The sequence below is a fragment of the Phyllostomus hastatus genome, unplaced genomic scaffold (assembly GCF_019186645.2).
Source record: "Phyllostomus hastatus isolate PE091 unplaced genomic scaffold, TTU_PhHast_1.1 phas_contig_283, whole genome shotgun sequence".
In the NCBI taxonomy this organism is placed as follows: domain Eukaryota; kingdom Metazoa; phylum Chordata; class Mammalia; order Chiroptera; family Phyllostomidae; genus Phyllostomus; species Phyllostomus hastatus.
The window spans coordinates 216,759-240,206 of NW_025333833.1; the positions used below are offsets into that span (position 1 = coordinate 216,759).

The window sequence follows — 23,448 nt, forward strand, 5'->3', positions numbered from 1 at the left end:
TTTCACACGTTCATTGACAAAAACTTGACCGAACTTTAGACAGGCTTGGGTCTCCCACTGGTGTGAGTGCTCTCTCTCTCTCTCTCTCTCTTTTTCTTTGATTGCCTTTAGAGAAAGAAGAAGGGAGAGTGAGAGAGAGAACTCTGAACTTTTCTTTCTTTTTTGGAACACTCTGGGTATTGCCTAGTTGTGTTTCTGGTTTGCAAGCCTGAATACCCTTAAATAAATGTGCATCGTTTATTTCAAGCCAAAGCCTCCTGACTCTTTTGGGTTGTTCGGTACAAGATACCTTTAAGAACTTTTAGCAGGGGATTGACCAGCTGTGCCAAGTCAGGAAGCCAGAGGACTTCTTTTTCTTTTTTTAAAATACTCACCCGAAGATATGTTCATTGATCTTTAGAGAGAGGAAGGAGGAGAGAGATAAACATCGATCGGTTGCCTTCCATACACACCCCGACTGAGGTTTGAACCCACAACCTAGGTATGTGTCCTATCAGGAATCAAAACGGCAGCTGCTATGGGATGATGCTCCAACCAGCTGAGCCACCCTGCCAGGGTGAGATGAGTTGGATTTCTAATTCGGATCACCGGATGGATGGTGGCACCATTTAATGAAAAACAACTTAGAGCAGGCACATTTGGGGAAAATGGTGGAGGTGACCTGTTAAAGTTTAGACACAGTGAATTGAGGCACCTGTGGAGGCTCAAAATCAGAAAATCCTGGACTGGCCTGCAACAACAGCTTTGAAGCCCACGGGCTGTGTGACGTTGAGCAATATACTTGTCATTTTACAGATAAACCTCATCTAAGGGGTTTTGTAATAACTAGAACTATGGAAAAGTGCTGGCAGACAGCAGATATTCAGTACAATTGAGTTTTCAGCACGAAATTGATGCTGAGTAGAAACCCTGGCTTTTAAGGAGCTCCCCGTGCAGTGGAAAGGATAGAAATGTGGTTCTCAGTGGCGTTGTTCCTATAAAGCTGACTTTCACCTTTAGTCCCCATCTCTGCCTCTGGTCTTCCAACAACTGCCCTGCACCCTGTTTCCAGGAAATTACATCTCCACTCCACTCCACTCCACCCTGGCCACACCCAGGACTTCATCATCACCTGGAACTGCTACATTTCTGAAAACTTAAATTCTAATATGCTGGTTTTCATCACAACTTCCTGCCTTTCTACATTCTGAATAAATCCTGGGCCCCTAGTGGTCCAATCAGGACAGATGACAACTCGGTAAAAGAAATCCAGCCTTGAGAAAACCAAACCAAAACAAACAAACGCTAATTTAAAGTCATTTAAATTTCTATTTAGTTTCTCCAGGAAACATCAGAGGCCAGGAGAGGAAGTGGAACAGGGGAACAAGTCAACACACGTTGAAATATCTTTAGAATTCTTTCTCCCCCACCCAACATATCCCACCTCAATGGTGGCTGCTCCCGAAACAGTCCCGTCCGGCCCTGCTCAGATCCTTGTGGTGCCACCCTGCAGCTCCAAGGCCGCTCTCTCTTTCCGTCAGTGAGGTTTGGCATATCTGAAAAGAACCCAGGAGCTGAGCCAGGAGAAACGCTGTCTTCCTCCAGCACCATCCTACTCACCAAAGAACCCCTGCAGCTCACTGCACACTCTGGCAGGGGAGGAGGCCCCTGGCCAGGAACACTTCCCTGTCCCTTGTCCCCTGTCCATGCTGTCACGGCACCCACCAGAACTCTGGAATCTTGGTCTTACCTGACTCAGCTACCAGACTATGAACTCTCTGAGGACAGGGACCATGTCTTCTCTTTCATCACCCCTGACTAGACCCCAGACCAGCAACTGCCTTTGGGCACACATTCTACAAAACAGCCCCTTGTCGATCCAAACCCAGCAGTTCACTGGTGTAATTATTCTCTCAAGCTAATGCAGGAGTGGGAAGGGACAGGCAACAGGAGATTTGAGGGGGAAAGAATCAGCAGGGACACTTACTAGCAGCCAGACACAGAGCTGAGAATTCTCATCATCATGTTCTTAGGTTCTGACCTATACATAAGGCAGGCAATAGGACACCCATTTTATAGATAAGGACGCTGAGGGTCCCATCAAAGCTTGAGTTCTAACTCCCAAATCGGCACCCTTCCCGGATGCTGTGACAGCCTGTAACCCAATGGTTTATCCCCATAAATAAAATTAAAAATTAGATTGCTAAATACGTTTTCCTCAGACTCGTTTCCAGGCCAAAATTCTCATCTTTTCAGCCTCTCGATGCTTATTTGCATGGACATTATCCAGAGAACGTGCTGTGTCTCTACGGTGTTGGACATGTGTGTGTCAGGAGTGCTTGTGAGGTTTTACAACCAAAGGCTAGTGTGAGAGACGCCTTAAACCTACTTCCTGCCCTCCCTTTCCTTCCTAAGGCTGCTGGAGTCCCCCAGGCCTATCCCCATATAAGGTCCTGTCTAGGGAAGTTGTTCCATTGTTGGGCCTCCCTCCCCTCCCCCACTCGTTCGGAGCATTTTTAGAACTGGTGGTTTCCCCCAGCTGTCAGCGAGCGGGCGAGGCCGCGCTGGTGGCTTTGGCTTCCGCCCAGCAACCATCAGTAGAAAACGTATGCGATTGGCTCAGAAGCATCCTCTTAACCAATGAAGTGTTGATACGTTGAATTCTAGTTTCTTAAAACCACAAGCCCTGGCCAATGAGGTACTACTGGTTGTGTCATTTACTGTCAATCTGGTGTTTAAGAAAACAAAATACTGTAATGCTATCTGGAGATTAAGAAAGGGGGCTGGGATGGGGTGGGCGTGTAAATGAGTGGCCCCGCCCACAGCTCCCCCAGAAACCCCGCTCCACCCCCACCCCCACCGCCGAGGTGGTGGTTGGACACGTGCCCAGATTCCTCTGCTGTAACCACAGAAACAGAGAAGAATCTCAGGGTTGAAAGCAGGCCCGTCTCAGAGTTGCTGCCTCAAGCTCACGCACGCACAATACTCGCCTTCCCACAGGACGGCTGTGCGCACTCTGCGGAGCTTCTTCAGGGACGGAGCACGCGCGGCCTCAGCCTCGCTGGCCCTTCCTTCCCTCTCCTCCGCTCTAAAACCACGAGGTACTCCAGTGCCTCAGTGCCTCCTCTGTTTTTGGCTTTCCTGCTCTGGTGCCGATTCTCCTCCCGCTCACATTATCGGCGCTCTAATTTTGCTAACTAGAGGACACCACTCAAGATCACTCTGGCCTTGGCCCACAGCAGGCAAAGCCAGGGCCCAGCACAGCCAGCACCCCGTGTACTGGAAGGAAGACGGGAGGCGGGGTGTAGCCCCATTCCTATAGGGCCTAAGGAATGTGCAGGGGGCTGTGGAAGGCCCGCCCCCACTCAGGGAGTGCAGCGCGCACAGCCTCCACGCGCTCCACGGCCTGCCTGGGCCCCACTCCCGGCTCCCTACCCCCAGCTGCCATGGCCAAGTGAGGCCTCCCCAGTGTCCTGTCCTCCCCTCTGAGGCCTCCCTCAGGGTCTCCTCCCTCACCTCCACAGCCAGTCCCTCCCCACACCTCCGGAAGTCCCGCTACTGCCACTCGAGACTTCAAGTTCTTGCAGCGTTCACCTGCCACCCTCTCCCAGCCTGCTCCCTTCATGACACACGCAGGACTGCTCGAGCTTCTTCTTTAAAAGTAAAAAAACCCTCACCCAGGGAGATATTTATTAGTTTTAGAGAGAGGGGAAGGGAGAGAGACAGAGGGAAACATGGATGTGGGGATCGGCCCCCAACCTTTTGGTGTACAGGGCGGCGCTCCAACCAATGGAGCCACCGGCCAGGGTTCAAGCTCTTTACAGGAGTCACGTGCTCGGAAGCAGCCACGTCGCTCGTAGCTCACTGCCCTTCGCGTGGCCTGCCCCTGCTGGCTGCCTGGCTCCCCCTCTGCTCCTTCTCCCCCTTCTTCTCGCCCCCCTGGCTGTCCTACACGAAACCACACTGCGTTCGCATTGAACTCCATTCTGAGTTTTTGTCAAAGGCAGGGCTTACACATCTGGGGACGCTGTCACTGGGGGCTCACAGAGATAACCGCTCACATGGGGACAGTCTTCACTCTTTTGAAAATGCTGTGACGTCTGTCTCCAGGAACCCCCTCCGGGAGCTGGTCCTGTTAGCCCCCTCGTACACCTGAGCAAGCCGAGGCTCAGCGTCAGTGCGGCACCCAGCGCCACCCGCTGGCACGGTGAACCCCGACTCCAAGTCAGACCCCGGCCCCCACCCCGGCTCCAAAGTGCTCTCTACCCCAGCATTTCCTCCAGACACCCGAGTCACGCTCATTCCCAAGCGCTTGTTTGTGTCCAAGTAAGTGGCTCTTGTGACCTTGCACCTTCGTGTCCTTCTCAACTGCACTTGGAGTCGAGTGTTTATTTTGTCTCGTGTGACTGCGGACCTCTGGGTCAGGGACAGAGTCATCCTTTCTCACAGTCACTCCGAACTGAGGGCCCCGCCAACCAGAGGAAGGGAGCCAGGGGTCAGGGCAGGCTCCGCCGACGTGGCTCTCTGCGGCCTTCCAGCCACCCCCACAGACGTGGCGGGGACCGAGAGGGGGTGACAGTCACTGGGCATTATGCTCCTCACTTGCTCACATCCCTTCACCCCCCAACACACCTCCGAGGGCGGTGTCGTTACTGGCGGTTGAGGAGACTGACACAGAGCCCAGAGGCAGCTGCCTCTCCCTCCGAAAGGGGCACATACATAGCAGAGCTCAATTTACATTTAAAAATGCGATGATCCCTTATTCTGCGAAGACCTGTCGCACCCTCGAATCTGCTTTCCCTGGAGGTACGTCTCCGGGAGGGGAGAGCGGGCAGGAAACGCCTCACACACAAGCACACACACAAGCGCGCACACACTCCCTCGCACACACACACAGGTCACTCAAGGTCATCATCACCTGCACCCTGGGTTCCTGGCCGGAGGGCCATGAAGGGTAGGGGTCAGTTTCCCCAGGATCCCTTCCTTGGGGCTAAATAAAACTGAATAAATACTAAATAAATACAACAGACCACACTGCTTTCCCCTCCCTCCTGCGACCAGCAGGGCCAAGGGGCCAGTTCAGACAGGAGACTGTCTCCCAGCCCCTTCTATCCACTGTCCCGCCGCCAGGGCAGGACCACCGGGCAGGGGCAGGGCCAGCCTGCGCATCGTGTTGTGGGACTCGCCCCTCCCCACCATGTCCACCGTGGGGCCCCATGAAGTCCCATTCTCCCAGCTGAGTCCAGGCCCCGGTGCCCAGAAAGGGCAGCCGGGACGGTGAGGCTATTTCCTGCCGGCCCAGGGGCGCCGCCGGAGGACCTCCAGGATCTGTGCCTTGCGGTGCAGCCAGTCCTGGGGAGCTGGGCGTGGCGGCGAGGAGGCTGGCGGCCGGGGCACAAAGAAGCTGTACCGGACCCGTGCGTCCTGGGGGTCGCCAGCCACCAGGACCTGCAGTGTCAAGGGCTGGACCAGTGGCCCGTAGCCTGCCAGCGTCTCAGAGGCCGCCTTGGCCCCGCTGTAGCGCAGGCTGACGCCCCCAGGCAGTGCCACGTCGGTGGCGGAGGGCGTCAGCGTGTATTCACCGTTGAGGGCGTAGGAGCCGTCGGGGAGCTTCAGCGCCAGGTAGAGGCTCCGGACACCAGGGCCGCCCTGCTGCCGCACCAGGACGTGGGTGGCCCCCGCCGGTACAGTGACCACATTGTTGTATCCATACCTGTGTGGAAGGGGTCCAGGTGAGTTCAGTGACCTCCTGAATGCCCTCAGCCTTGCGAGCTTCATGGGAGTGCGTGTGGCAGTGTGTGTACATACATGTGTGAGTGTGCACGTGTGTGTGTGGAGGGCTGTATTCCCAGACCTGTGAGAGGTGTCCAGCCTGCGTCTCAGCTACCTGCGGATGTGCCTCCGCCCTCTGGACATTACACCTGCTGTCCTCTCGCTGAGGTACCCTTCTGAGCCTGACCTCATTGGTGGCTATCCGGTTCCCACTGCTGCTCCGGGAGAGCCTGCTGCACAGGTCGGGGGATGCCACTGTCACTGTGCACTTGGGACTGTCTCTGCCACTAGACCGAGAGGAGGGGCAGTGCTGCGTTCACCTCATATCCCCCGGGCCCAGAATAGTGTCCGGGAAGGTAGGAGGAGGAAATAAATGGCGGATGAACCTGAACTTTCTGAAGGAGCCAGACTGCTTGCTGCATCCAGAACCATCCCCACCGCACACCATGCATTTGTCAAACTTCTTCTTGGAGCCGATGACTCGGTCACAGCCAGCGTGGATGCAGCGGCCCTGGACGCAGACTGAGGAGCTGCCCGGGGAACAGGGGGTCCCATCTGCCACCTGAGGAGAAGAGGAGGAGGGATGAAAAGGGTTCCTCCCTCATCCAGAGGGGCCGGTAACCGAGCGAGACACATACCCCATAGTGGAATGGGGGCACTGTGGGGGCACTGTGGATGGAGTGGGAGGAGCCAGAGGCCCCTAAGGCAAGACCATCAGTGGGACAACGAGAAGGATAAAAGCCACACCTTCAACCTGGCTGGCGTAGCTCAGTGGGTTGAGTGTGGGCTGCGAACCAAAGTGTCGCAGGTTCGATTCCCAGTCAGGGTATATGCCTGGGTTGCAGGCCACGACCCCCAGCAACCACACATTGATGTTTCTCTCTCTCTCTCTCTTTCTCCCTCCCTTCCCTCTCTAAAAATAAAAATAAATAAAATCTCAAAAAAAAAAAAGCCACCACCTTCAGAGCACTGTCTCTGGGTCAGGCATGGTGTTAAGTGCTTTCTAGACACATGCACATAAATCTCACAACCCCAACCTGAGGGTTCCAGAGCGGGAACCTGAGGTTCTAGAAGATCAGGAACTTGTCTGAAGGTGACACAGCCGGAAAGCAGGCAGAGGGCCAACACGGGAAACCTTCCCAGGCCTGAGTCCCACCCCCAGCCTTGAACCGGCCAGCACCGGCCCAGACGGACGCTAGGGGGCAGCCTCCCTGCAGGAATTCTCTCTCCCCAGCCCGCAGGTGGAGGGAGCCAGCCCACAGCCGGCGTTTCTCTCCCTCCTTCCGCCTCGGCCCTCTGGTCCTCTCACAGCGAGCGGGCAGAGGGAGGTTGCTGTGTCCTGGAGGCCTGCCTGGTGAGGGGCTGGCTGTCCTGAGCTGCTGAGGCACCCCCGTGATTTGGCAAGGGGCCCATGCAGAGGGGGTCAGACAGAGACTTTCCCGAAAGGCCACCCGTTCACATTCTCACAGCCTCGAGCGTGGGAGAGAGGAGGAGAAGCCAAAGGCGGGGGCGGGGGGGGGGGGGTGACAAGCCAGCACTGCCTGATGGGCCACTTATCCAGCCTCTGGATGAGTGACAAGTTTTGTTTGACAAGTGCCCACAGAAGACAGGCCCCATGGACCTCTGGGCTGGCCCGGCATGGCCACGGGGCCGCCAGCAACAGACGACTGGTCAGTTGTTAAAGCATCATCCCCACACGCCAACATTGCAGGTTCGATCCCCAGCGAGGGCCCATACAAGCATCAACCAATGAATCCATAAATCAGTGAACGACAAATCAATGTTTCTCTCTCTCCCTTCCTCCCTCGCTCTAAAATCAATCAAAGAAAGAAAGAAAGACAGACAGACAGACAGTCAAGGGGCCATTGGGCCAGGGTGAGCCCAGTCCTGCCCAGGCATCCTTGGCCTCACCCGTGGCTCCAGCACGTAGTAGTAGCCCAGAGCCCGGGCCTGGCAGGTGAGTTTGCACTGGTCCCGGGGTGCCACCCCCGCGTAGCGAGGGACCCAGTCCATGGGCCCCGGGAAGCCCTTGAAGAGGTCGGTGCGGTGGTTGTAGGCAGCACACTGCTCTTCACGGAAGGTCAGAGCTGTAAGGGGTCAAGGGCGCGGTCAGGCCACTTGCCCCTCATGCCACCCCACCAGCCCTGCCCCTGCCCCTCGGACCTCCACCCAGCTGGCCCCTCTCCCCTCCAGACTGCCAGGGGAGGGCCCTGCAGGGCAAAATCACTGCCCTCCACCGCTGGGACAGGGCTCCGGCCACTGCCGGCCTCACCTGAGCCCGCCGGGCAGTCCTGGGTGCTGCAGGAGTGAAAGCGGGTGCGGCGGCCCTCGCAGTACTTGCCGCCGTTTCGGGGAACGGGCCGCGTGCAGTCGCGGGAGGAGAACTGGACACCGCCCCCGCAGCTTCGAGAGCAGTCGCCCCATGGCCCCCAGGGGCCCCAGCCACCAGCCTGCGGGACCTACGGCAGGACAGAGTGGCAGGGCGGTAAGCATGGCCCCTCCTGGGCTCCGGGCCCTCCACCACACCCCTGTCCGGGCCTCACCTGGAAGTCCTGGAGCTGGTCCAGGTGGAGGCAGCGGCCGCCCATGCAGGCCTGGGAGGGCCCACACGGGGTGCCGTCTGCCCAAGGTGAGTGCTTGGTCTGGCACATGGCGTGGCCGTTGAGATGGCCGGAGCACCAGAGGGCAGCACAGGGCGGTGGCAGCTGCGGACAGTGGTGGGAGTCAGGCCCGAAGGTCAGCTGGCACTGGCGGTCAGCGTCATAGTCTTTGCCGGGGAAAGTCGCAGGCAGGTGCAGGGGAGCCTCTGGCTTGTCTAAGAGACAGTGTCCTGGGAGGGCCGGGGGTGGGGTCAGAGGGGCTGAGGCGGGCCTCAAGGGGGCCCTCTGAGAGCTTGGGCTCCCTGGGGCCCCATGGATCCTGGGACCCCAATCCTAGGCCTGCAGGAAGCTTTCAGTAGTGGCTGCAGTTTACTGGACGCTTGTTACGTGATGAGTATCGGCCAGCAGCTCGCCCAGCGCCCGCAAGGCAGTGACCACTATCGCGCCTGTCACGGACCAGCCACACAGGCCGGGGACGCCCAGGCGCGCAGCCGCCACACTGGCCTGAAGAACAGAATCAGGGGGGCACAGCGTGCTCGTCCTCCCGCCTGCTCCGACCCAGGATGGAGCTGCTGAGTCTGCGTCTCTCCGACGGCCTGGCCTGCGGGCTGATGCGGGGGTGGGGATGTCACCCTGCTGGGCTGGCACACTTCCAGGGACAAGGCAGCTGCCTCCAGGGCTGGTGGTGGACGGCTGCGGCCCTCAGAAGGTCAGTGCTAATTGTACTGAGCCGAAACCTGCCTCCCCCGCTGCGCTGCTGGGTCTGGCAGGAAGTGGGAACCACACAAAGACAGCAGCGTGTCTCACCCCCTCCCATGCCGCAGGGCGGGCAGCCGGGCCCCTGCGCGCCGGGGCAGGGACGGCTGCGTCCAGCCCAGGGAAGGGGAGTGCCCCTGCTGGCCGACGCCTGCCTACCGTGGCCGTTGTCCAGGAAGTCCGTGATGAAGCGGGCACTGCAGGGGGACCAGGGCTCCTCGGGGTCCACCTGGGCCATCACGGGAGCCATGACGTGGCGGGAGGTGCTCCCGGGCCCATTCACGCCGACACAGGGCTTGGAGTTGTCGTGGAGCATGTTGAAGACGTGGCCTGTGACAGCAGAGGCCGCTGGAGTCCCGAGTCCCCGCCCTGCACCCGCGGGGGGCTGCGGGCCCTTGAACCTGGTACCACTGTGCATGGCCCCACCCCGCCCCAATCCCCACCCCCGGTGCTCTGAGGTCTCCTCAGGGTGTAGCCCCACCAGAGTGCCGCCTCCCCTCCGGCCCGGCCAGCACGCACCCAGGGCCCCTCCTGGCCCACTTTCCTTGCAGCCAACATTCCCAGCCCTGAACCCACCCATCCCAGCCCTGACTCTCCGTGCGTGCGATCCCCTCCACACGCACACACTGCCCCACACAGACACACTCTCACACTCACGCACACTCACACACAGAGCTGCAGCAGCTTTCCACGCACCATCTCACTTAACGGGAAAACCTAAGGCTTTGTCCACGCCCAGAGCAGAGGACTCTGGCCCTGGGCCTAGGCCTGGAGGGGAGGGGCAGATACCTCGAGACACCCCCATCTGCACCCCAGGGCGCTCCCTGTCTCCTCCCTGCCCCTGCCCCCTCCCACTCGCCCCCCCACGCCCCCGTACCCAGCTCGTGGGCGGCGGTAAACGCCGACTGCAGCCCGTCGTCCTCCACGACAGCGCAGCTCCGGGCCGGGTCACACACGGTGCCCACGTCCGCCATGCCCAGGGTGTCGCAGGTGGAGACCCCACACAGGTCCTGCAGAGGGGGGTCGCAGAAGGGGCATGAGGAACTGAGGCACCAGGCCCACCGTGCGGGATCAGGTTAGCAGGGGCTCCGGCACTGTCCGGGTGCAGACAGGCGCCCCTCGCGCACCTGTGGGACGTGGTCTCCATCTCGTCCCACGCAGCGGAGCCTCCCAGAACCCGCAGGGCCTGGGGTGCTGCGTGGGGGCCTCACCTGACGGGTGAACAGAATGGCTGTGTCGAAGTGGGCTGGGTCGGAGTCCTCCCGGGGGTTGAGGCCTCGCTGCCAGGCGCAGAAGCTGTGCAGGGTCTGGGCGGCGTTGGGCCCCACCTGCGGCCCTTCCTGGCCGGGCCCCAGGATCACCAGCCGGGTCACCACCAAGCTGACGGGGTTGCGGATGCTCGGGTGCCGGAAGGCCTTGGCCGCGGCCGCCAGGACGGTGAGCAGGTAGCGCTTCAGCCCTGCGCCGTGGAACGCTGCCATCTTGTCGTCTGCCACCACCAGGGTCTCCACGAATCTACTCAGGGAAGCAAAGCGCTGCGGAGGAAGAGAGGAGGATCCTGAAGTAGCCTCCGACCCCTTGCAAGGTTTCTCTGCTGCCACGCCTCCCGGGCCTGGAACTCAGCAGAGCCGGCTGGGCCGCGCCTGCCCCACCCACCAGATTCCTGATCCCCAATCCCCAATCCCCGGGCTTTTGTGATGACTCTGAGAAACCAGCTGTGGGTGCAGAGACGGAGAGGAGAGGTGAGGGGGTCAGCCGTGCCCCAGGCCCACCTGGGCCCCAGAGGTGAAAAGCCACTGGGCTGCCTCCTCTGGGAGGGGCTTTGGGCCCCCCAGGCCTGGCTGTGGCTGGGGGTTTGGGCTGACGTGTCTGCCCCGTGTGGTTACAGGAACAATTCAGTCAGCATCTAGGGCTGGGGCCAGATCTCAGCGTGGCGGGTGTGGGGGGAGCGTCTGGTCTGGATTAAAGCTCGGGAGGGGGTGGGGAGGAGGGAGGGAGGCGGGAGACTTGGGATGGGAGGGAAGGAAGGACGGAGCCTCAGGCAGCCTTGCAGTCCGGCCAGTGCGGACCGGGCGTGGGATGCCTTTCCTCCCGTCCACCCCTGTCCTGGGGTGCAGTTTGCCAGGACACTTTGGAAAGCGGCATCAGAAGCCAGAAGCCAATCCCTTGGGCTGCAAAGCTCACTCCTTCAGCTGGTGTGGAGGGGGGAGCGGGGGTGAAAATCAAATTTGGGGCACAGAAAAGAGCCAAGGCCAAGGGACTGTGAGGAGAGCCCTGTCCCTGGGGGTGGTGGCCTCTGGATGCCAGGCAGGGCTAGGTGGGGAGGGGTCACTCCCAGCACAGGGTCTCTGGCTGCCTCTGGGGACCCTGCTGGGGATCAGGGTCTGGCCAGCAGGAGGGTCAGGGCAGGGAGAAGCCAGCCTCTTCCCGAGAAAGGCTCATGGGAAGAGGAAAGGCAGGCCGAAGGAGGGGAGAAGCAGAATGACCAGAAGTGGAAGTGGGTGGAGAGAGGGGACACAGAGGTCAGTGGGACAGACATGGCGGGAAGTAGCTGCAGAAGGGACTCCGGGGCATCCTACCTTGGCTCTTCGGGGGGTGGGCCTGGGGTTCTCAGGAGGGGCCTTGACGTTGCACATGGGGCCCTGGCCGCTGGCAGGACTCTTCCGGCGTAGGATGTGAGCCCCAGGCCCCCCGGCGGAGTTAGGGGTGCCCCCCTCCAGGGGCTGGAGATGGAGTTCAGTCCCCCGATACTGCAGCACGCCCAACAGGGCTCCCCCATCCCAGTGCAGAGATGCCACGGACTCCGGATCTCTGTTGACGGTGCCGGTGAGGTAGGTGCCTGGCTCCGCCCCGCCCAGCAGCTCGGGCGCCTGCCCCAGGTATTGCACCGTCAGCCCCTCAACCTGCACGCCGGGGTCTTGCTCCAGCTCCAGCAGTAGCGTCTCCCCGAAGGCGGGCAGGCGGTACCACAGCCTGGCAGGGACTCCCGGGCCAGGCGGGACGCTGCCGTTGAGCTTCTCTGGAAACACGATCTCTTCTTCCCAGGGGAGGAGGCTGGCCAGCAGGGGCGGGGGGCAGGAGGGAGGTCAGCAGCAGCCACGGGAGCAGGAGCAGAGGACTGGGGCGGGCTCCCCGCAGACAGCAGCCAGCCCAGCCCCTCCCGGGGCGCGAGCCTGTCCGGGACATGGCACACGGTGCTGCAGCTGGGAGGGACCGAGTCCTTCACCCTTCACACCTTGGCTTTGTGGGAAGTGCCCCTCTGCAGCCTGCGCTTGGACCAGGGCCAGGGCCAGAGGGCTGGGGACCCTTAGAGAGATGGAGAAAACTTGCCCCTTGGCTTGGGAGAGGTGCCTGGTGGCCGAGCTCCTGCAGACCCTTCTCTCCTGGGTCTTTGTCTTCCCCTGCCTCTGCCTCCCACAGTTCCTCTGGCCCCTGTCTGTGCACCCCCAGACGCTGGCTTCACCTCTGGGCCTTTGTCTCTGTCTCTCCCCTGCCCTCTCTCCCGTCTCTGTGCCTGTGGGTCTCCCTGAGGGTCCTTCCCAGGCTCGCCCCACCAGCTCTTTTAAGCACCCCCAGCCTCTGCGATTGGCTGAGCTGCAAGCCATTCAGCTCTCTTGGTAGGACTCATATGGGTGTCTCATTCTTCAAAAAACTAGTTTTTGTTTTCCTTAAAAAAAGAAAAAGGGATTTGCCCCGGGGGAGGGGGATCCCAAGCAGCCAGATGCAGCCAGATGGAGGATGGGTCACAGGCTCCGGGCCAGCTGATGACATCGCCTTTTCCCAAAACCGACGGCGCTCAGCTTCTCTTTCCCTATTTGGTGGACAGACCCCAAGAGGGAAGTCTGGGAAACGCCGGTCGACACACAGAAAGGACCAGGTCCCAGGAGGACTCTGGCTCCCACTGACTATGCTGGCCTGGCCTCCCTTTTCTCAGGGGTCCTGCAGGCCCCTGCAGGCGGGTTTCCAGGGTAGGGAGCCCGGATGACCAAGGGGCAGGGGAGGAAACAGTTAAGGAAGCGTCAGGAGCTGAGCAAAGGGAGAGGTGGCTTGACATGGCCCAGCCAGGATCAAGCAGGGGGATGGGGCTGAGAACACAGTGATTAGGAAATTTACTGCCTTGCCCTGGCTGTTGTGGCTCAGTGGCTAGAGTGCCGGCCAAAAGGTTGTCACTTCCATTCCCAGTCAGGGCACAGGCCTGGGTTGCAGGCCAGGTCCCCAGTAGGGGGCGCACAATAGGCAACCACACATGGATGTTTCTCTCCCTCTCTTTCTCTCTCCCTTCCCCTCTCTCTAAAAATAAATAAATAAAATCTTTTTTTAAAAAAAGGAATTTACTGCCCAGGGTAGGACGAGTCTGTCTGGAATGGGCACATGGCAGGGGCTGAGGACAAGGTGGGAGGGTCACCACTTTTCCTTTTATAGGAGGAGGACCCAGGGTGGCACCTCCTCTTCTCTAACTCCCTTCTCTCCCTCAGGCTCCCCCTTCCTGCATTACCACCTCCCGCCCCCTCCAAGGCCTGGGACAGCCATTCCATCCGCCCCCACTCCACCCAGGCTCCCCCTCCTCACTTCCTGACTTCCCCTTCCCTGGCCCGACTCCTAGTAGCCCTCCCAGGCTTTGGCCCCTGCTCCTACTTCCCCAGCCTCCAGTCTCAGGAACCCAGGGGCACTCCAGTGCCGGCAGTCTGAGGGAATCCCCACCTGGCTCCCTCTTCTGGCCCCACTTTGCCCTGAGAACCCAATTTTCCTGGAATACCCAGTCATCTTTTATTTCTCATTCCAGTGGAACAGAGGGAGGGCGGAGGCCACTTGCAGAGGGAAATTAGGCCAGCCACAGTGCCTGAGGTGGGGGGAGTGCTGCATGGGGGGTGGGGAGGCAGCCTCAGGGAGAGGAAGCAAAGGACACCTGGGTCCTGGTCTGGAGAACACTCAGCATCAGGTTTCAGGACTGGACTCTCCTGGCAAGGGGCAAGGGGTGCCAAAGTTGGGCCACGCTTGCCCACCCCTTGCGGGGGCCACTCCTTTCCCCAGGATATCCCCAGGAAGGAGGGCGCAGTCAGCAGCTCCTTCCCTTTCCCAGAGATGACCACCTGCCGCCATTCGTCCATTCACTCTCTGCCTTGTCACCTCCTGTCCCCACACCATATCCGCCAGAGTACTTCCTCCCCCTCCCTTCCCGCTCAGGTCGCTAATACCTGCCCTTGTTCCCATTGCTTCCAGTATCACCCACCGCCCTGTGACTACCAGACCCACCCTTGACCCACCACAGGCCCCGACCCTGGTCCTAAGTGGAGGGGGTTGGGGCTGCACGAGTCAAACAAAGGCTGGGAGACCAGAAGGGGCAGGGGCAGGAGGCGCTATCACCAGAGGACTCTACTGCCCCTTTCCACCCCCCAACTCTGAGATGAGGACAAAGGGGGTGACTAAGCAGTGAGAGACAAAGGGCCTTAGAGTTGCAGGCAGTGTGTGGGGGGTGCCCGCAGCGGGGAGAAGGCACAAAAGATGCAGTGTCCTAGGCAGCCCCCCAGGAGCCCTAATCCCAGTTCCAGCTCAAATTGTCCCCAGGGCCAAACGGCCCAGAGTCTACCCTGACTTCTGCCAGGCTGGATTAGGGCAAGTAAATGCAGTTGCCCCATCACCACATGCACTGTTCCAAGTGCTCAGGGAGAAGAGGCCCAGAGAATGGCTGGGGAATGAGGGGGCAGGTAGGCAAGGCCTCTGCCTGGCTCTGTGGGGGCAGTCCAGCCTACCCAGGTCCCAGTCATTTCCTACAGTCAGGGATATGACCGCAGCCTTTGGTATGGTTCCCATTAGGTCAACTCCCAGGCTAGATGTCAGCTTGCCCTAATTTCTCCGCAGCTAAGAATCCCATCTCTGTCTCTGTCCTGCTGTCTGCCCCACCCTGCTGCAGTGCTGGTGGGCTGTGGCCACGGACCCCTAGGGGCTCAGGGTGGGTGGGTGGGGGACGTGCAAACTCAGGGGTGGCCCAGCTGGAGCTGGGCTGGGAGGCAGATGGGGAGAACAGAACCCGCCTCCAGGGCTGGAAGGCTCTTCTTTGCCTCTTCAGCACAGAATGGGATCAGAGGCCTGGTGGTGATTGCATTTCTGTGGCTTTGTCCAGGACTGAGTCAGGGTCTGGAAGAGAAGGGATAGAGACCGCCCCAGGTTGGAAGGGGGGTGTGAGGTACCCCTGCGGGTGCTTGCTGGGTCTGGGTCTGAAGACAGCAGGTCGCTCTGGGAGACCGCCCCTCCATCACCACCTCAGGCCTCCAATGCTGGTGGCCTTGGCATCCTGCTCTTCCTTGGAGTGAGTTTGGCGGCGTCCTTGGACCGCCCAGCCCTAACTCGGGGTCCTTCTGCCTAAGCCACGTGCCACATCGGCAAACAAGCTGGCTTTCAGATGCGGGGTAATTGGTAAAGCCCAGGGCTACCGCAGGAAGGCAGGGGCGGCGCAGGCGGGAGAGTGCAAGGTTCCCCACGCTCCCGCCTAGAAAGCCGGTGCAGAGCAGTGGGAAGAGCCTCCCTCAGTCCGTTTTATTCGAGCCACAGGCAGACCTAAGCGCAGAACCGGATGTTTTCCCTAGCGGGTCGACGATCCTGCCAGCTTCCAAGATGGTGCCCGCGTTGTGCAGATAGAAGCGAAGCCCGCCCGGAGGCGCGGAGGCGGGGCTTCCGCCCGGCCCTCCTCCCGCCGTCCGCAGTGGGCAAGATGGCGGCGTTGAGAGCTCTGCGCGCCCTCGGGGGCACCGCCGCCCAGGTGCTGCGGCCGGGGGCTGGGGGCCGGCTGGCGGTGCAGCCCAGCAGGTGAGACCCAGGGCAGCCCCCCGACGCTCTGTCTCCAAGGCTGGGGTCTCCACAGCCACTGAGGTCGCTTAGGAAATGGTGACCCGGGCCTGTGACCCCTCGCAGTCTCGGGCTCCAGGTGCCGGGAGTCCGCCCTGGAAAAGGGAAGAGGCTCCCGAGCTCTTTCGGTCAGCGGTGAAATCAGGTGGGGGGAGACCCTGCCCCTCACCGTGGAGATAGTGTCCTCTAGGAGAAACCCAAATGGTGACCCCGCGCCGGCCCTGTGCGTCGCTCTGGTCACACTTGAGCCATGCCTAGGAAGCGGCGCGCTCCTCGGTGTCGCCCGCTGACCTTGAATGAGCGGCTGTCTCTCGCTCAAGCTCAGCTGGACAGGCGTGTGAACGAGATCGGACGTTGAAGGAGCTGGGGTCTCGGCCTTCGTGCACGGGGGTCGTGGATGGAGCGATTCCGGGAATAGAAAGGGGGATGTAACGTCTAGGGGTCCGGCTGGTTTTGTCAAAGGTACACTAAGCCGTGCGGGTGACCTGGCCCGGGTTTCTGCACTCCCACGCCCCCAGAGCGAGTGGGGACAGGAGCCAGGCTCTATTCAGCCCTGTGTCTTTACCTCCTTAGGGGTGCCCGGCAGTGGCAGCCAGATGTGCAGTGGGCAGAGCAGTTTGGGGGAGCGATCATGTACCCCACCAAGGAAACAGCCCACTGGAAGCCTCCACCTTGGAATGGTGAGTGCCCAGCCCCCAGCCTTTCTGATCCTTTCACCATGCAGTTGTACAGACATGATAATGGTGGTCAGAGCAGGCGTTTGACGAGAGAAGGAACGGAAGAGCTTTCCAGGAGAAAAGGAAGAGTAGGTCCCAGCCAACCCTGGAACGTCCCCACCGCATTACATCTTCAGCGTGCGCTGTTCCCAGGTTTCAGCGTGTGCCCATCTCCCCCGCGGGACAAGCGGCTTTTCCCGCCCTTGTGCTCAGGGAACCTTCCTGAGCACATACCTGCTTCCTCCATCAAAGCCAGCCCTTCGCTTGGACCTGCTGAGTCTGGCCAGTGGACTGCCAGCCTCCCCATCGCTCCGCATCGAAACTCTTCAGTTGCCTTGGCTCCGTTTTATCTCTCGCCCTCTGAGCCTGTGTCCATTACATCGCCAAGCCCTGCAAGTCTTTCACGTTTTCCATCTGGGCCTCTCTCCCTTGCTGGTTCACATTTATTTTCTCCCAGACCTTGATTATTTTTTTTTTAAATATATTAAAGCTGTATTTTCTTTTCTTTTTTAAAAGATTTTATTTATTTATTTTTAGAGAGGGAAGGGAGGGAGATAGAGAGAGAGAGAGAGAAACATCAATGTGTGGTTGCTGGGGGCCGTGGCCTGCAAACCAGGCATGTACCCTGGCTGGGAATCGAACCTGCGACACTTTGGTTTGCAGCCCATGCTCAATCCACTGAGCTACACCAGCCAGGGCTGACCTTGATTATTTCAAGGGTCTCTTCTCTGGACTCCTGCCCGGCCCTTGTTCCTGTCCAGCTGTCCTGCAGTGTCATTGCCTTCATCCTCCCCGAACATTGTTTTACCACATCAGTCGTTCTCATGCCCAAGAACCATCAAAAGCACTTCCAGCTACTTTTCGAAAACAGTCCCGGTAGCTGGGTGATCACTCCTCCTAAGTGCTCTGCGTCCATCCTCCTACGTAGCCCCCACGACAGCCCCCAGAGGGAAGCTGGTGTGTCCCAGGGAGGTGGGAGCTGGAGCAGGGTCACGCTGGTGGAACTGTACCCAGGTCTGCCTGACTCCAAAGCCTGCAGTGAAGAATTTCAAAACTTCGGCTCCAGTTTCAAATCTCAGTTCTCCATTTATCAGTGAACAGAGTGCCTGCTTTGCAGCCTTACTGTTAGGACTAAATGAGGTCGCAGTTATGTGAGCCCTCAGTGTGGTGACTGGCATGTGGCAAGTCTTCCATAACGCTGTTATTAATGACACTGCTGCCCGCCAATGCTGATCCAGGGCCTTCCTTCCTGGTACCTGGCATTGCTGATTCCACAGCTGGGAGGCCTCCTCTCTGCCTCCCCTAGTCATTTGAATTTCAGAGCCAGCTCCTGTCCTTCATGTCCCCACAGTGCCCTTTCCTCCCTTTGAGTGCTTAATGGCTGAGCCACCCAATTGGTAACTTATCAGTTTGAGCTGTGTTACTAGTTTCTCACATGTACTTATTTCCCAAATTAAATTGTAGCCTTCCTGAGGGTCAGGCCTGTCCTTTACCAGTAGTGAGACTGGTGTGTCCAGGCCATGGCTGGCCACGGTCAGGTGTGTTTGGAGGGCGGTGTGTCCTGGTGTGTAAGGACAGAGCCCTGGGGCTAGATAGGCTGAACTCAGTCCCAGCTGTGCCACCGACGCACTTAGTGCAGAGTCATTTATCCTTTCTGGTCTTGGTTTTGCCAGTGCAGTGTGTGTAACTGTAGTCCTTAATACTCATGTGGTTGTTAAGAGAATTAGTTAAAATAAGTAAAGTGCTTAGAGTAGTGCCGGCCACGTGGTAAGAGCCATGTCAGTGTTATCTATAATTATTACTATTTTTTAAGATTTTATTTATTTTTAGAGAGGGGAAGAGAGGGAGAAAGAGGGGAAGAAATGGGAAGAGAAACATCAATGTGTGGTTGCCTCTCATGCACCCCCTACTGGGGACCTGGCCCACAACCCAGGCCTGTGCCTTGACTGGGAATCGAACTGGCGACCCTTTGGTTCGCAGTCCAGCACTCAGTCCGCTGAGCCACACCTGCCAGGGCACATTATAATTTTTAAAAGGGTATTCTGAGCAAGGTGGGAAGAGTGGGTTTGTGGTCCCCGTCCTCAGAGAGCTTTAGGCGTCCTTCCCTTGTTCCCATCAGTGGTCTTCCCGGAGATGAGGAAGCCCCCAGGGCAGGGCACAGGGCAGGGACAGGCTGAGCCTTGCTGCCTCTTGGGCGCCCTGAGGGAACCGCCGTTTGGCTCTGCACTCTCTCCCACTTCCAGATGTGGACCCTCCAAAGGACACGATAGTGTCGAACCTGACCCTGAACTTCGGGCCCCAGCACCCGGCAGCCCACGGAGTGCTGCGCCTGGTGATGGAGCTGAGTGGGGAGATGGTGCGCAAGTGCGACCCCCACATCGGGCTGCTGCACCGAGGCACTGAGAAGCTCATTGAGTACAAGACCTACCTGCAGGTGAGGGCATGCGGGGGCCGGGCACAGGGCCTGGGCGCCACCAGCTTGCCGCCTCCAGAACTCCTGGGAGGGGGGTTTGCGGGGGAGGTCTTGGTTGGGAAGAGAAGGGATGTTGCAGGGAATGCGTGACTTGAGACATCTGGACTTGGTTTATCCGGCAGAAACGCTTTGCAGCCAGAGCTACACGCCCAGCTTTTCTCTGGCTGACCTGGCTGCCCCTTTGCCCTTCCCGTAGTGCCTCAGTCTCCCGGCTCTTACACTGCAGTCAGACGTCAAAGCCAGGGTCCCTGGGGGCAGGGACAGAGGAGAGAGATGTCAGCTTCCCAGGATTAACAGCTGATGCTTGTATCGTCTAGCCGTCTAAGTTTGTTGTCGAAATACCCAGTGAGTCAGAATGACCGGGAGGGAGTCTGTGACGGAGTCGTTTCTAGGAGAAGGGTGTCGGAGTGGAAGGAGTTGGATCGGGATAGGAATCCGAAGTGTTGTTTCTTTTTTTACTGCCGTGAGGAAAGGCCTTGATAAAAGCATGATGGGTTAGGGTGAATAACCAGCCAACCAGATTGATTGCAGTTCCCCAGGGAGACTCCTGGCAGCAGTGGCTTCCGGCCCAGGAGTCAGTGGAGTTAACCCTGTATCCTTGTCCCACGTCAGAGTGACATCAGGACAAGAACTGGCTGTCCCGAGGAGTAGGTGTGTCTCAGCTCGGCCTCCTTCCTGGAAGCTGACAGTGGGGACTTGGTGTCTTGGCATTCGGGGGGAGGAGCCATCCCTACCAGAAACAAATCCTAGCTTCCTTAGGTCCCCGCTTCTAGGGACAGTGACCCCTAAGACTGATGACCTGGAAGATGGTTGGCAGTATGGTGCTTGGACCCAGGTCACCCTGGGTCATGGGACAGATTGTTAAATTTTCAGGAATTTTGTGAGCCGGTAGCAGCTGCACTGTTTACATTAAATTAGTTTACCACTTAGTGTGTCATGTTAAAAACCAAGGGAAGACATACTCAAAAGCCACCACATTCTGCTGAGCTGCGTCTGGGGGTGTCTGTTCTCGCATCTGTGCCGGAAGCGCTGTGTGTGGCTGCGCCCCGCTGGGTCAGGTGCCTTTGGGAGCCGAAAACTGCCCCTGGTGGGAGTTCTCTGCCGAGGAGGCCGGCGGGTGACTCAGGGTCCCTTCCCCACACACTGCCGCTGCGTGGGCGTCTGTCTGGCCCTGAGGGGGACCCGGCCCCTCCCTCTTCCCAGGCCCTCCCGTACTTCGACCGGCTGGACTACGTGTCCATGATGTGCAACGAGCAGGCCTACTCGCTGGCCGTGGAGAAACTGCTGAACATCCAGCCCCCTCCGCGGGCGCAGTGGATCCGAGGTGCGCTCCGCCCTCCCCCACGCTCCGCCCCCCACACCCCTCCCCCCCAGTCCCGACTCGGGGCTCAGAGCACAGACCCTGGGCTCCCCTGGTGCTGCCCTCAGCGGGGGTCCCTGGCCCTGCCCCTGTCTCCCCCTCTCTGCAGTGCTGTTTGGGGAAATCACACGGCTTTTGAACCACATCATGGCTGTGACCACACATGCCCTGGACATCGGGGCCATGACCCCGTTCTTTTGGATGTTTGAAGAAAGGGAGAAGGTAGGAGGGAGAGTGGGATGAAGATGTGATGAGGCGGCGGCGAAGGCAGACAGAAGAAACACGGTTGGAAGGGGAGAGGACACGGCCGGAACAGTTTGGGAGGAGGGGTCTTTAACCTGGCTCTAGTCCAAGGGCCTCTGTCGGGAGGTCGGGCGCAGGGGCCTAGGCCTGTGTCCACAGCTCCCTGCGCGTCCTGCCCAGATGTTCGAGTTCTATGAGCGCGTGTCGGGGGCCCGGATGCATGCGGCTTACATCCGCCCAGGCGGTGTGCACCAGGTGAGTGCCTGCCTCCCAGGCGCAGGCGCGGCCCTGTCCTCGGCGGCCACTGGGGGGCAGCGCCAGCCGCTCGGAGCACTGCCCTGGCCGCGGGCCGTGCTGGGCTCACTGTCGCCCTCTGTCGGGCTTCCAGGACCTGCCCCTGGGGCTTATGGACGACATCTATCAGTTCTCTAAGAACTTCTCTCTTCGGATCGATGAGGTGGAGGAGGTAAGACGGGCGTCGCTGGGGAAAGTGCCTCCTTTCTCCCCCGGAAGGACTTGCGGGGTTTGGGGCCCCAGCTCTGAAGAGACCCGTTTGTGTGTGAAGTTTGAGGGCGTTTTCTTGGCTGACAGATGCTGACCAACAACAGGATCTGGCGAAACCGCACGGTGGACATTGGGGTCGTGAGCGCAGAGGACGCACTGAACTACGGCTTCAGGTGGGGCCACAGGCTTTTCTCCCGGGGGCGGAGGGATCCGGAGGCCGAGGGGGAGGGGCCTTTCCCGGTGTGCTCGGAGTGACCCCGCCGCCGCGCGCTCCCCGCTCCGCGCAGTGGGGTGATGCTGCGGGGCTCTGGCATCCAGTGGGACCTGCGGAAGACCCAGCCCTACGACGTCTACGACCAGGTGGACTTCGATGTTCCGATTGGCTCCCATGGCGACTGCTACGACAGGTGAGGCCCAAATCCCCCCTTAGCTCCCGGTCCGGCTGGGGCCCCGGAATGTCCCTTTCAGCTGCCTTCTCTCCTGCGTGTGTGAAACGGGTGCTTCGCATGGCAGGTCCATCTGGTTCTCCCCTTAGGGCGTCCTTGTGGTTTAGGTGGGACTAGTTGGGGCTGGGTTGTATCACCGAGGAGGCGGAACCGCAGAGGTTAGAGGTTAGCCTTGGGTTGTTCCTTTGGAGCTGAGACCAGAGCAGGAGCTTCCCCCTGGACCCTAAGCTTCAGCCTGCACCCTGTGTGCTGACCCCGAGGGAGACGGCTGCTGCTCTCGTTCTGAGTCTGTCTGACTCCCCCTCCTCCCACAGTCCGGACAGGGTCTGCGGGGCGGGAACAGAGGGAACTGCCACGGGCAGGCCTGCGCAAGTCAGGAGAGGGCTTGGGGGCGGCCCCAGATGAGACCCGCAGACTCCGGCTTGGGGGGGGGTCGGGGGGGCAGGTGAGGGAGGGGCCGGCACCTTCCAGGCAGGCCGAGGGTGTCGCCCTGGCCCTGCAGTGCCGCCTCTGCCAGGAGCCCGTCTGGTCCGCCTCAGGTACCTGTGCCGGGTGGAGGAGATGCGCCAGTCCCTCCGCATCATCGAACAGTGTCTGAACAAGATGCCCCCCGGGGAGATCAAGGTTGACGACGCCAAGGTGTCTCCGCCCAAGCGAGCCGAGATGAAGGTGGCTGCAGGGAGGGGCCGGGGAGGGGTGTCCTGGGCTTCAGGCTGTGCACAGAGGCCTCCCTGTGCTAGGGGCTGGCCCTCCTGCGGCTGCTCTCACTCCCAGTCTCCCTGGGGGCGGAGAGAGTTCCTGCGCTGGGGCAGCCAGCGAGACAGCAGAGAGCTGGTGTACTGAAGCGCCCTCCCCTCTCCAGACGTCGATGGAGTCCCTGATTCATCACTTTAAGTTGTACACTGAGGGCTACCAGGTTCCTCCAGGTGCCACCTACACCGCCATCGAGGCCCCCAAGGTGAGGAGGGAGGGGACAGACATGGCCACGAGGGCCATGTGGCTGCAGACGGTGGGTGTCGGTGAGGGAGGGTACGGGGCGCAGGGGGCGTCCTCCTGTGGCCGTGGCCGACTCCCTCCTCCCCGATAGGGCGAGTTCGGGGTGTACCTGGTGTCTGACGGCAGCAGCCGCCCCTACCGGTGCAAGATCAAGGCTCCTGGCTTCGCCCACCTGGTAAGAGCCCGTGCCAGCGGTCCTGCCGCCTGCCAGGGCGTGCAGCCGCGCCTGCCTGTGGCCGAGATGGCCCTGAGCACCCCTCGGCCTTGACGAGCCCGCCTGACCCCGCTTCCCTTGGCCCGCAGGCCGGCCTGGACAAGATGTCCCAGGGACACATGCTGGCAGACGTCGTCGCCATCATAGGTACCGGGCCTGCGGTGGGGCGGGGGCTGTCGAGGGGACGCTGAGCGAGGACGGTCTGGACCCTTCCTCTCCCGAGCAGGCCCTGGGCCTGGAGTCAGACCCTCTGCCCTGCGCCCAGAAGTGAGCCTGGGCCCTGGACCACACCAGCCTCTCCTCTCGCCCGCCCCTAGGGACCCAGGATATCGTGTTTGGTGAGGTCGACCGGTGAGCAGACGGCGTGCTCATCTCCCGGCCGCTGCCCTCTGTGTGGAGCCTGTCGCCGCGGCAGCCGGGGCTGAGTGTGCGCGTGGCACTCAGCTGCCAGGCTCTGCGCGTGTGTTCTAGAAAAGGAGAAACTGTAATAAATTAGCCACCTTCTGGCCCCTCTGCCAAAGCATCTGGTATGTCTTTCTCAATGTC

General features: G+C 60.0%; 2 protein-coding genes across 2 annotated transcripts; one reads left to right on the forward strand and one right to left on the reverse strand.

The window, feature by feature from the left end:
• Nucleotides 1–3,657: 3,657 nt before the first annotated feature.
• ADAMTS4 (ADAM metallopeptidase with thrombospondin type 1 motif 4) lies at nucleotides 3,658–12,620 on the reverse strand. The gene is given in 10 exon segments (XM_045838417.1): nucleotides 3,658–5,692; nucleotides 6,138–6,313; nucleotides 7,663–7,838; nucleotides 8,024–8,210; nucleotides 8,295–8,581; nucleotides 9,267–9,437; nucleotides 9,985–10,117; nucleotides 10,319–10,642; nucleotides 11,687–12,172; nucleotides 12,174–12,620. Coding segments are annotated over 10 exon segments (2,490 nt in total). The 5' UTR covers nucleotides 12,294–12,620; the 3' UTR covers nucleotides 3,658–5,262.
• Nucleotides 12,621–15,768: 3,148 nt separating this feature from the next.
• NDUFS2 (NADH:ubiquinone oxidoreductase core subunit S2) lies at nucleotides 15,769–23,422 on the forward strand. Its single transcript, XM_045838419.1, has 14 exons — nucleotides 15,769–15,911; nucleotides 16,524–16,630; nucleotides 18,910–19,100; nucleotides 20,343–20,463; nucleotides 20,609–20,721; nucleotides 20,923–20,997; nucleotides 21,131–21,208; nucleotides 21,334–21,419; nucleotides 21,534–21,653; nucleotides 22,232–22,361; nucleotides 22,555–22,650; nucleotides 22,780–22,863; nucleotides 22,992–23,049; nucleotides 23,220–23,422. The coding sequence occupies exons 1-14, from the start codon at nucleotides 15,817–15,819 to the stop codon at nucleotides 23,255–23,257; spliced, it is 1,392 nt and encodes a 463-aa protein (XP_045694375.1). The 5' UTR covers nucleotides 15,769–15,816; the 3' UTR covers nucleotides 23,258–23,422.
• The last annotated feature ends 26 nt before the right edge of the window (nucleotides 23,423–23,448 follow it).

Coding starts and splice junctions, on each gene's coding strand:
- NDUFS2 (XM_045838419.1), top strand. CDS start 15,817: ATGGCGGCGTTGAGAGCTCTGCGCGCCCTCGGGGGCACCGCCGCCCAG. Junction 16,631..18,909: donor GAAGCCTCCACCTTGGAATG/GTGAGTGCCCAG, acceptor TCCCACTTCCAG/ATGTGGACCCTCCAAAGGAC. Junction 20,722..20,922: donor TGTTTGAAGAAAGGGAGAAG/GTAGGAGGGAGA, acceptor CGTCCTGCCCAG/ATGTTCGAGTTCTATGAGCG.